General features: G+C 33.6%; 2 protein-coding genes across 4 annotated transcripts; both read right to left on the minus strand.

Moving 5' to 3' along the window:
- Positions 1-1,331: 1,331 nt before the first annotated feature.
- LOC105324944 (fatty acid hydroxylase domain-containing protein 2) lies at positions 1,332-6,353 on the minus strand. Of its 3 annotated transcripts, none has more exons than XM_011424221.4 (7): positions 6,198-6,353; positions 5,467-5,616; positions 4,542-4,645; positions 4,289-4,410; positions 3,743-3,948; positions 3,104-3,376; positions 1,332-2,726 (listed from the first exon to the last, which is right to left on the minus strand). In XM_011424221.4, the coding sequence occupies exons 2-7, from the start codon at positions 5,607-5,609 to the stop codon at positions 2,567-2,569; spliced, it is 1,008 nt and encodes a 335-aa protein (XP_011422523.2). In that variant the 5' UTR covers positions 5,610-5,616; positions 6,198-6,353; the 3' UTR covers positions 1,332-2,566. The 3 variants fall into 3 exon arrangements, with proteins under 3 accessions (XP_011422523.2, XP_011422524.2, XP_011422526.2); XM_011424222.4 differs by lacking the exon at positions 6,198-6,353 and adding an exon at positions 6,027-6,167; XM_011424224.4 differs by lacking the exon at positions 6,198-6,353 and adding an exon at positions 5,976-6,124.
- Positions 6,354-10,156: 3,803 nt separating this feature from the next.
- On the minus strand, positions 10,157-10,717 carry LOC136271462 (protein unc-13 homolog C-like). The gene has a single exon (XM_066071532.1). It carries the CDS (start codon positions 10,715-10,717, stop codon positions 10,157-10,159), a length of 561 nt encoding a protein of 186 aa, XP_065927604.1.
- Between the last annotated feature and the right edge of the window lie 1,543 nt (positions 10,718-12,260).

A 12,260-nucleotide genomic window follows, 5' to 3' on the forward strand; every position in this document is an offset into this window, starting at 1 on the left:
CCCCCTTATCCAAATTTTCCGTTTTGTTATAGACACAGTATTTTATTTTATTTTTGCATTAGAAATATATACCCAGATAGGTAAAAACTTTCCAAAAAACAATTTTTGAAGAGTGGAAATTATTTTAAAAGTGAAATGCTAACATATCAATGAGGTCTCTTAGGAGGTTCACACATTAGTGCTAGAGTCAGCCATTGTATTGTTATTTTTGACAGATCAACACGATCATCAATTCATCATGACAGCAGATCATATCACAAATAAACAAACTTTAGAGGCATTGTAGTAGAATGCATTGAGTTTAGTTTCCTGACAAAGACATGGTAATGTCATGTGGTAAAATTTGAATTTACCGGGTGGCAGCAAATAAAAATTGACAACAATTTGTCATGTTGTAAATTTTGTACTTTACTTGGTTAATTCAAAATTTACGACATGACAGAAAAGTGCACGGCTTTATCAAACACAATTTTGTATTTAAAATCACTTCTTCTATTAAAATATTATGATATTTTAGGTGAACAAATTCGAACTTTTTTATATACACCCAATGATAGCTATTCTAAAGGTTGATTTGAAATTGGTCCAAGGTAATTAGAAATTAATTCCATAAACCGAACTACCGTACAGCATTCATGTAGAATACTGCCTTCAAAATCATTATAAAATTAAAACAGTAAACTCGACAAGAATTTAATAGGCTTAGATCCGCTTCCACCCACAAGCAAACAAAAACATCCGTATGACACCCTGGATAAAAATCCTGGATCCACACGAGTCTTGGGTTTGCTTTATTTTAATACACAACTTGTATAGTTTTTTAAATGGTTCGTCAAAGAACACTATTTGTACATTGCTTTCAAGGATTCAAAGGACTATTGTTTATGGAATAACCAAGCAAAAATTGAGAAAGACTATATAAGGCCACAGGAGTGATACGCATCCGCTGATTTAGAAGTGATCAGGTAGGCCCGGCCCCCCTCCCCGTGGATTAAGGAATTCACGTCGTAAAATTACCAAAAATAGGCATCGTAATCCCCTCGATCCACAATTTCGCGTATTCCGTTTGTAGGATGTGGATGCCATCTGCCTGTCTGTTTTTAAATAAAAACACGCTGAATGATGCATCAGAGATATGTACACTGTATGATAGATGACCCATACATTTTACATTATGATGTATGAACATTTTGTATTATTTGCTTTGTTAAAAGTGATCATCCTTTACTAAGTGACCATCATATAAGATTCTACATATTTCTAACCAATCAACCTCTAATTGATCAAATTGCAATTTTACAAAATCAAATTAACCAAAAATTGTATATATATGAATTATTATTTTTGTTTGTGGTCCTTTTATTAGAGACAAAATGCTTTAAACACAAGACACACCATATTTATGATTCTTATAATAACTTACACAAATATTACACAATAAAACATTCATAGTACAAATTTTGTAAACAATGTTAGTCTTTTATCACAATCAAGCTGAAAATATCAAATAAATAACAATAAACAAATACGTAAATGCAGACATTGCAGACTAGAGTATTATCAATACTTCTTAATTCAAAATTAAACAACATACGTGATATAAAAATATTACATATTTTATTAAAAACTTCAATAGTTTATAAGATATCAACTCTTGTTTAATGTTTCATTTTGATCAGATCATTGAGATTCTTTGAAAACTTATGCTACCCAAGTTCAAGACCAATTGCAAAATTTAAAATATTTTCAAAAAATGCAAATTGAAAATGTGTCTTATATCAAAAAAAAAAACCAAACAAACATGCAATTGCATTTCTTTTCCCTTTTTTTTTTTGGTGGTAGTATTTACATGTAAATGTATAGAGAGATTCCATCTGTTCAATTTGTGTACAATTTTTTTAGCAAAAATATCTGATTAAGTAGAAAACATATCACAAAAGAATACCGGTAATCTTGATTCATAAATAAGCAATTAGAAACACACATATTTCAAACCAAACATCAATGGATCACATCACTCACTTAAGTAACTACGGCATGTCAAACTCAAGTACTGTTCATTTACTACCAGTAGCTTGGATCAATTACAGAAAAATAATCCCAACTCAGACAACAGTGGCCGATGTTTGACCCTAGACCCTTGTTCAATAGAGCAGACTTATGTTCATCAAATATCTATCTGCATTAATTTTCTTCAAACAGATAATCTTCGCTAGCCAAGGGTTGGGGAGCAGAGTAGACCAAAAATCCTTGGCTAGCAAAGATGCATAAAAACTTGCAAGCAACATATCTTCTAAACAAGCCCCAGTCGTTACACTATAATTAACTGAAAACTTTGAATTATCTTGAATCCACTTTCACACCTAAACATATTTTGTGAACAGTTGGACTGAAATTGTCTCGATGGTTCTAGAGAGAAAGATAAAAATGGGAAATGTTAAAACAGATGCCAACAGAGAAAGATGCAAACATATTTTGATCAGAAAAGCTTACTTGCTCTAGGGAGCTAAAAAGCAAGCTCTTTTAAAAGCACAAGTCTTTTCAGTAAAAGAGCATAGACCTTCACTTATTCAGACTTTTTGGAAGGGGAGTCTGGGATTTGCTGGGAGAGAGGGGTCAGTCCAAGTAGCAGAACGTGCCTCTGGTAAGCTTTACTGGCCCTGAAGTTCAGATCTGTTCCATGTAGCCGATCCAGGATTCCAAGAACGCCAAAGTTGTTAATAAACCTGTCAAGAATTATTTATCCTGTTAAAAAAGTTATTTAAACAAATTCTTTTTGTACGTCAAGCTTACCAGGTCAATTAAAAACTGTTTAATTTGAACATGGTTGTTTTTGTGCCCCTCCTTCTTCATTTGCTCTTGGTGTATGTCACTGAAGAGCAAGATCTTTAAATTGACTTATTCTAAAGGTTAATCATGGGTATTTTCCTTTAGAATAAATCTTAGGTCAGTTCCAAAGAAAATGTTATGTCATTATCATGACATTTACCAGTAAATTGACTATCTTTCTGCCATGTAAAATATTACAAAACCTTTAACAGAGAGAATGAAAGTTAGTTAAAACAAATTGAAATATTGGCATTCAAATTTCACAACAACTTACATCTTATGGTGGTAGTCATGGGCCTCTGGTGATGGTAAAAGAGGGAAGTGGTAGCCACAGTGAGAGATGGTGGTAGACAGCAGGGCAATGGTGAACCACACCCAGATAGAGCACAGGTGAGACTTCATCAACAAGGGGCCCAGGATAGGGGGTAGCAGGTTACTGATGATGTGCTCAATAGGGTGGGCATACAGGGAGATTATGCCTATAGGAGCAGTCCATTCGTGGTGGCGTTTATGTATGTAGGAGTACAAATTTCTGTGGTGCATCATCCTGAAAACAAATAAGTTTGTTCTTGAGAAATTTTCTTTCAATTTGAAATAAAATTCAATCTTACATATACCAATAATTATTTAATTTATTGCTTTTTTTATACACAGTTGAACTTCGATATCTCGAACACGGATATCTCATACAATTGATATGTAGAAGTGATTTGTAAGTACCAACACTTATTTTTTAATTATTTTACCCTGGATATTTCGAATACTTGGATATCTCGAAGTTTAAAAACCGTCCCATCTAGTTAGAGATAACGATGTTTGACTGTATATTGAATAAATTATCTTTATCATCAACATAGTGAGTTCAGTATAATTTTCATAAGAAAATAATTGAATAATAATGCTATTAAAGTACCTGTGTGAGTAATAAAACCCCAGCTCCTCTACAAGGGAGAATACTGTGAGTTCCAATAGAAACCAGTGGAATGTGGGTAGCTCCCCATGAAATGCACAGCCCCGCCATTCAAAGAGATAGTAGGTCAGGACCATGAATGGTATGCCAATCACAGTCTGGTTAAATACTACCACCTGTAGTGTTTTCTTCAGCATGGGTTTGTGTTTCTGTTGAGGACAGTATTCATATTTTTTTGACAAATTCATGATTCCATCTCCTTTGTATATCCTTTATATACAGTATATGTAAGTATAGGGCACAAATGTAACAATGTTTATGATCTAAAGCAAAGCATTTATGAAGGAAAAAATCTCATTAAATATCTAACTAAAATCTTTTATCTAATATCATTTATGTTAAAAAAAATGATTTTATCATGCAAAATACTTTATACAAATTAATTTTATTTCTTATCCAAAATGTTATTGTCATGTTTTTACTTACAAATGTTTAACTGTATATATTTAAAGAATCTATACTTTTTCATTCCTCAGTTATTTCACTTGCCTCTGTGATAGGGTCTTCTTGTATTTTGTACTTGGTCAAAAACTGTGGCCATTTAGTAATTTCAATGATCAGAAGAAAGAAGTTGGCAATCCAGAACACACTCATGGAGAGAGCATAAGTTCCTATGACCAGAAAAAAAACAACATATTATTGGAAATACTCTTGCATTTTTTATCTATTATACATGTATTCATAGCAATACATAATTATTTCAAATTCTAATAATTCAGAAAAGAACAAATCATTTACTCACCAAATAGACCAATTAAAAGATCATTTTCTCCAAAAGCCAGATAAATTCGGTTCCATGTGTTCTGCCACAGATTCCCCGAGGCACCCCAGATTCTTTGTAAATGCCTAAAACCCGAAAATTTCTGTGTTAAATGGAGAACCAGTTTGATATGAACCCCAAATAACCGTTTACATACATATTCCAAATAAAGCAATCCGCCCAGGATTTTTAGATAATTGTAAGACATTTCAGACTGTAAATATACAATGATCAATCTCTCTTTACTCTCCCAAAAATGTTTTTGGATTAGATACTAGCTAGCATGTGTTTTGATGTTTATTATGTATGGAAATGATATTCTGGAATGAGCCCTTGAGGCAATACATGTTTATGTTGCTGAATAGAGAATGTTGTAAAGAACTATGATTGATATGTACACTTTTGCTTAGTACACTACATGATGTACATTTTGCTTTTTTTTTTTTTACAACCAAAATGCAGTTATGGTATTACAGTTAAATGTGAATTAAATCTTCATATTATATTCATTTTTCTTGTTCTCAACAAAAAATACTTGTTGCCCAGATTTCAAACATTTTTGCTTTTTCTTAGATAATGAGCAATTAAAGACTCCATTGTTGTGAATGCATATGATGTAGCACACATCTATCATAAGATGCATCTGTGAAGAAAATAATAAGAGTAAAATAAATAAATCTAGACCATCTCAATATGACTCATCACTGATGCCTGAACAATCAAGAATTTTTTCCCAAGGTGGGTCCAAGGGAGAATTTAGTTTTGGGGGAGTGGAGGGTATGCAAGCCAATATTTGGTAACTTTGCAATGTTTATTTTAATAATCATGAATTTTCTGGGTCAGGGAAAGTGGTTGGGGGGAAGGGGGTGTGGAAGATTCTAACTTTGATATGTTTTAATTTTCTTACCAGGTTATAGAGTTGCTGGCTGCAATGATAAAAACACATGTTGTTCCCAGTATAAATATGGCCTTCTTTATGGAATCAACAATCTGGGTCCACCTTCTTCGGTCCTTAGGAATTTCAACTGGGGCAGTATCAACTGAATGCATTTTAGTTCTGTTTAAATTTAAAAAGTTTAAACGTTAAAATGATTTTACATACAAACTATACAATAAATGATGAAACATATACATTTTTCATAATGTTCTAGATACTTTATGCTATAGTATCATAGTTCTTTTAATATTCAATTAAAACATTATCATTTAATTTATCGTTTACTCATTTGTTTACTTCAAGACTGATATCAAGTACATGAATGTGTATCCTTAAACTCCTTGTGCATTCTTTATAACATGTAAAATAATAAATAATTCAATTCTCAGTTAATATTATCATACGAATGTTGCAGAAACATCAAAATAATCATTTTTATCACCTCATTTCTTTATTATTAATATAATGAACAAGCCTACATATATTTACGCAGCTCCCAAAATGAATAGATTGAAAGGTCAAAGTCTAACCTAGTGCACTATGTTATGGAACAACGCTTCGCCTAATTTTGTAGTTCATATCACTAGAGCAAGCATACATTCCAAGATATTAGGCCTACTAAAGATGTGTGTGGAACACGAGACAGTTTAATTTCATATCTTTTTAAAAAGTAATAAAATTAACCAAAAGCATCAAATCACCTTGTCTCCTTGTCAGCTGACAGATCCCCTTGGCTTTTGTTTATGTTTATATTCTCTAGAAATTTAAATGTCGATCCCGATGTTTTAAGCCATCAAAGGCCAGTGCGACAGCCATTAGGTCTAAAATAACTAAACAGAACACAGTGGACATGCGATTTTGCATAATTTTTCATTTTTCTTGTAGGCTATAATCTTCCATTCGTATTGTATAAATTTTCTTTTGTATTCTATAAAGAGGTAAATGCTCTAAGAGTCTTAGTTATCTTACACGACATCATTAAAATATTCAGGCTTTGTTAGGGATATATATATAGGTAAGTAGTTAGTAGTAGTAGTAGTTTTTTGGCGTATACATTACATACATTGCCATAGCATACAATTTAACAGTACTTTACAATAATTGTGGGTACAGGTGGAAGGCAGGTTATATAAATATATATAAAAGGTATAAAGTGGATGAAAAACTATCAACCAGATCAACAAAGCAGTAGTTATATATAAACTTGATTTACGCTTATTCACGTCTGATGGTAAAGTTGTCCCTCTTATTAAAAGATTCGTACACATATTTACCCAGTTTTTTTAACATAAATATAGAATCAGAATTAAGTAAATCAATAAATTTTGCCGTACTTGGTCGTACATAGAAGTATTTCTTAATATATAATTTCCTTAACTCCGTGTAAAAGTCACACACCAAAACAAAATGGTATTCATCTTCGACATCGTTTGATTTACAATATATACATTTCCTTTCATTAATAGGACATTTTTTATCATATCTACCAGATTCGATTCGTAGACGATGTGAAGATAATCTAAGTCTACTTAAGGCTTTCCTATGTCTATCATATAATATGTGATTTAGATACTCTGCCTGGTGTACAGGCAAGTTTAGATATTTATATAGACGTAAAGGGTGAGCATTTTCAATTTCTACCCTTAAATTTTGGTAAAAACAATCTGACAATCTTTGCTCAAAATATACATAAAACATTTTTTCATTTACCGACTTAGGTTTATACCACACATCACCGAAACCATTTGACAATAGGGTGTTCTTGACAAAAATAATCCAGCTTGATAACATGTTTTTCCGATCATAATCATAAATTGATTTCATAAGACAATTTTGGGAGCGTAAAACTTTAAACCAATACTTAATTATGCGTAATGTTCTAGTTAATAACAATGGTTTTCTTCCTAGTTCACAATATACTGCAGGGGTACATGTAGAAGTTTTCACCCCGAGCAGTCTTTAACAGAATTTTAAATGAACACGTTCAAGGTCTTTCGCATTTGTATATCCCCACACTTCTGCTCCGTAGTTCATTTTCGAGGAACAGGCCACGTCAAATAGTTCCATCATTGTCTTGCAATCAAGAGACAATTTTTGAGTTTTGTACATAAACGTATTATATAATTGTAGTGTTTTTTCCGCAGTTATTTTCACATGTTTATTGAAGAGGCCATTTGGGGATAGAATCGTTCCAAGGTATGCAAAACTGTCCACAATTTCCAGATTTTTGTTATTATAACAAAATTTGTATCCCTTTCTTGTTCGACCCTTTTGGAAAATCATCACCTTGGTTTTATCGATATTGACTGTGAGGCCCCATCTTTCACAATATGTATGAAGCGTGTTTAGGTGTTTTTGTAGACCATTTGGCGTTTCGCTTATTATAGCTAAATCGTCTGCAAATAGAAGCAGAAAAATGTTTATTTGATCAATGTCTATGCCCGCTGACAAGTTCTCGTGCAAGTGTGTTTCCAGGTCTTCCAGGAATAGAGAAAAAAGCATAGGTGACAATATGTCCCCCTGCAACACACCTATTTTGTTTTAAAAAAAAATCTGTAAGATTACCATTATAACTCGTACACAACTTTTCACATCATCATACATAGATTTGATTATGCGTAACATTTTACCTTCTATACCTAACTTAAACATTTTATAATACAATGCATTTCTATCAACCGTGTCAAACGCTCTCCTAAAATCTACAAATGTACAAAAAAGCTTACTGCCATTTGCAATTTTAAAGTCAACGATACTTTTTAAAACATATAATGCATCAATAGTACTACAGCCTTTCTTAAACCCATATTGCGCATCAGATATCACACTATTTTCTTCTGCCTATCTTTGTAATCTATTATTTAGGATACGAGAGAAAAGCTTCGCCAAGCAGCTTAGTAGGGTTATGCCCCGGTAGTTCTGTGGATCCATTTTATCTCCTTTTTTGAAAATCGGCACAATAATACCCAATTTCCAACTTGAAGGATAATAACCACTATCAAATATCGAATTAAATAACACATTTAACACTGGTTCAAGGGTTGACACATCTGCACTGAGCATCTCGTTGATAATGTTGTCATAGCCGCTCGATTTTTCATTTTTTAGAGATTTGACCGCATCGACGATCTCTTTGCTGGTTATTGTTTCGTCTAGCTCTGGGAAGGCGATTGCGATCGGGTCCGTTTCTTGGGTTTCCTGCGTGGTGACATATTCATCCCTTTCATTTCGCGAACACAAATCCTGAAAATAGCTGAAGAAATCGTCAGGTGGTATTTTCACTTGCTGCGCCTTCTCCTTTGGACTCAATATTTTCCAGAATTCTTTGGGATTCTTGGTCTTTAGTTGCTTTAATTTACCTCTTTAGTTTAGTTTGTAGCTTGCAATTTTCTTTCGGATAATAGATGATTTGTAACACTTCTTGGCCGTAAACATTTCAATTCGGTTGTTTATTGACCTTTCATTATTGTACCGGTAGATAGCATTGGTCCACATCCTTTTCGCCGTTTTGCACTCTGTATCAAACCACGGTGCGTCTTTGCATCGTTTGCATCTGAATCCGGTTCCTCCCTGTCGTATACCTGTTACTGATTTGCAGAAAGGTTCCGCAATATTTAGCAGTGTATCTGAGAATTGGTGTATTACATCGTTTACAGCTTCTTGGGTTGTGTGGTTCCTGTTATTTACTATGTTTTCGAACCTGTGAATGTTTGTTCTTAAGTTCTGAATGTATTCATTGCGGGTCGCTTCGTTCCACTTCCACTTTTCTGTGCTTACATATTTCCCTTCTTCTCTGTGATTTATGTTATATCCAGATTTAATGATACTTATAAGTGGGTTATGGTCTGAAAATGGTGTATGTTTTCCAATACAAAAGTCCGACACGTTTTGAAAGTATTCCTCGCCTGTTAACATGTAGTCAATTACGCTGCTTCCCAACTCCGTTTCACATGTGAATTTGTCAGTCTTCGCGTCTGAGTGGAGTCGTCCATTTACGATTCTAAGTTTCAGTGACTTGCACATATCCAACAGCATTGTTCCGAATGAATTTTTAACTTTATCCTCGGAATAACGCTTTAATTCTTTATCACATATATAAAGTTTATTGTCGTTCTCTGGTGCTATGAAATCGTCCATAATGTAGTCCGGTGCTACAGCTGTTCGGGCATTTAGGTCACCCATTATAATAACTTTCCCTAGTATTTGGAATGTTGTTATATTTTGAGTTAATTTATCAAAAATGTGTTCATTGTTTGAAATTACGTTGTAGACTTGGGATTTCTCAGGGGGTAAGTACGCACAGCATAAGTATAGGTCGTCTTCGAATGAGAAGAACTCCTTGTCAAGCTTGAACCACATAATTCCGTCAGAGTCTGATAACACTAATTGAATGCCTTTATGGAGTGCATCTTTTCATGAATACAACTATTCCACCACTATTCCGTTTGGCCTTTTTATGTTTAAACGGTCTGGGTTTATGGTACATTACGTAATTGTTCATTTCAATTTTGCTGTCATTATTTGTCCAGGTTTCCTGTAGACATAGTATGTCAATATTATTTGATACCAAAAATTCACTAAATTCTTTATTTTCCATTTTTTGTTGTGTCAGACCTTGAATGTTCCATTACATAATTTTGATACTGTCCCCGGCGTACCCCTAGTCATCACCAGTGTCTCTATGATTTGTCTTCTGCTTTGTATGTTTTTTGTTTACCGGAGGTTTGTATTCCTCTCCGTCGATGATAAGTTTGTCATACCTCATAAACGCCGTTTTATCCTCCTGTTTAGCTCGAGTCATTACGGGTACAAGTCTCTTTCTCCTGTCGACTATTTCCTTGGGGTACTGTTGCGCTATTCCGTATGAAGTGCCCTTTAGCTTAAAACTGCTTTTTTGCACCGTATCTTTTTCCTTTTGGGATTGAAATATAGCAATTATTGGTCTCTTTTTCCCCACTCCTCTCTTTCTTGTTCTGTAAGCGTTTTCAATTTTAACATTTTGGACTTCTAAATTATCCGCACAAAATGACTTGACCGTTTCAATGCAATCCTCTGTTCTTCCTAGTGGGACTTCATTAATTCCAAATAGAATTAAATTGTTTTTCATTAGCTGACTTTGTACATATAACATTTCTTCGTGGAGATCCTTGCTCGATTTTTCAATTTCTTTCATTTCTGAATACACATCTGCGCTACTTTCATCCATTCCACGTTCTTCCATTAACACTTGATTCTAAGACCGCGACTGTTCCTTTAACTGACTTCACTTCTATGTCCAAAAAATTCAATTTTGTTTCAAAACTTGCAATTTGTGCTTTAATTTCTTGCAGTGTTTCTAATTTTTCATCAACCAGATTTAATTTTTCTAATTTTTCGTCTACTTCGTTTAATTTTTCAAGAATCCCCTCGAGGACCTCTTCCCTAGGACTATTTATACTGTTTGGCTAGTCTGGTACCCGCCCCCGCCACTGCGTTTTCACTTCGTTTTGGGGTCAGGTAAAGGCCGACGCCATTTTCAAAATGGCGACCTCCACGTCTGGAAAGAGGTAGGAATTTACCACCGAAGAAAAAATCGGGAATATCTTCTTATGACTATGAAAATTCATTCAACCAACCATTACCGAGTATAACAAGAATCAGTTGTATCGAAAAATGTAGTTTTTTGAATATGTCAGAGCCCTTTTATTTATTTATCCCAGTTTTTTTGCAATGTTTACATACCCCCCGAATTAAATATTGATCTATAATTATTTAACCAAGGATGGCTTAACTTTCTAAATCAGTTGTTAAGTTTACCTAAGCTATACACTAAAAGAAATCACCGAAAAATCGACAAGGACACGCTTGCATGACAGGAAATGCATGTGCTATAACTCGAATTTCCTCTGTATTAGTTTTTGTGCATGAATTTGAGGTAAAAAATCAGAATTAAGGCTGATTATTGACTTGAGGAAAGTTGCGTGACGGCGTGGCCAGGCTCCAGAAAACTGAGTTGTTATAATGGTGAAGCATGTCTACAAAAAAGGTATGTTAACCAGGTTATTTTTTTTACAAGATGATAAAATAATTCAATTTTATAAACTGGAGTGCTGAAGCATACAAGCTATATGTATTGGTATTTGCCAAGATACTGGCACATGGAATCAATGGATTCTCTCTGTATTTATTTATATTTTGCAGTGCCTTTTATTTGTTTTAAAAAAAAACCCACTATATTAGATATCTTGTGAAATTACATCTGCCGAGAGGCCTTCAGCTGATCCTCAACTACAATGCCAATTCCTGCAATTTCATTTATTTACTTCTGTTTTACAGGTGTAACCCTTTATGTTTTCCTTTTCCTTTAACAGTTCCTGACATTAGAGCAATATTTCCATGTCTCTTGAAATGTATGACAAATGCGGCTGCATTTCATTGGTATGGTGGTGTTGTCCATTTTTGCTGCATTTTTGTTGAGAATTTATACAGTGATCATTCTAATCTTCTATTATAGTATTGTAGAAGCACACCCCAAAATGTAAAATTTATGGATTTTTACTTTACGAAATAAAATTTTATAGATACACAAATCATATCTGAAAGTTTTTGGTACATCTATCTGATGATTAATTTGTTGATTATCGAGCCTCCTCAAGGAAAAACTAAGATGGAACAAGTAAAATGTATAGTTTCACCATGTTAAATTTTATTAGTAGATCTGTGAATCCCATTGTCAGTTCATGCAGTGTAAATATAATAACAACTTTACATGGATAATACGAAAT

Source organism: Magallana gigas, chromosome 2 (assembly GCF_963853765.1).
Source record: "Magallana gigas chromosome 2, xbMagGiga1.1, whole genome shotgun sequence".
Lineage (NCBI taxonomy): Eukaryota > Metazoa > Mollusca > Bivalvia > Ostreida > Ostreidae > Magallana > Magallana gigas.

Bases quoted from the DNA above. Each gene is read 5' to 3' on its own strand.
- LOC105324944 (XM_011424221.4), bottom strand. From the start codon at position 5,609: ATGCATTCAGTTGATACTGCCCCAGTTGAAATTCCTAAGGACCGAAGA. The intron at 4,411-4,541 runs GTGAGTAAATGA...TTCTGGTCATAG, and splicing joins TCTTTTAATTGGTCTATTTG to GAACTTATGCTCTCTCCATG. The intron at 2,727-3,103 runs GTAAGTTGTTGT...AATTCTTGACAG, and splicing joins CATGACTACCACCATAAGAT to GTTTATTAACAACTTTGGCG.
- LOC136271462 (XM_066071532.1), bottom strand. From the start codon at position 10,717: ATGGAAGAACGTGGAATGGATGAAAGTAGCGCAGATGTGTATTCAGAA.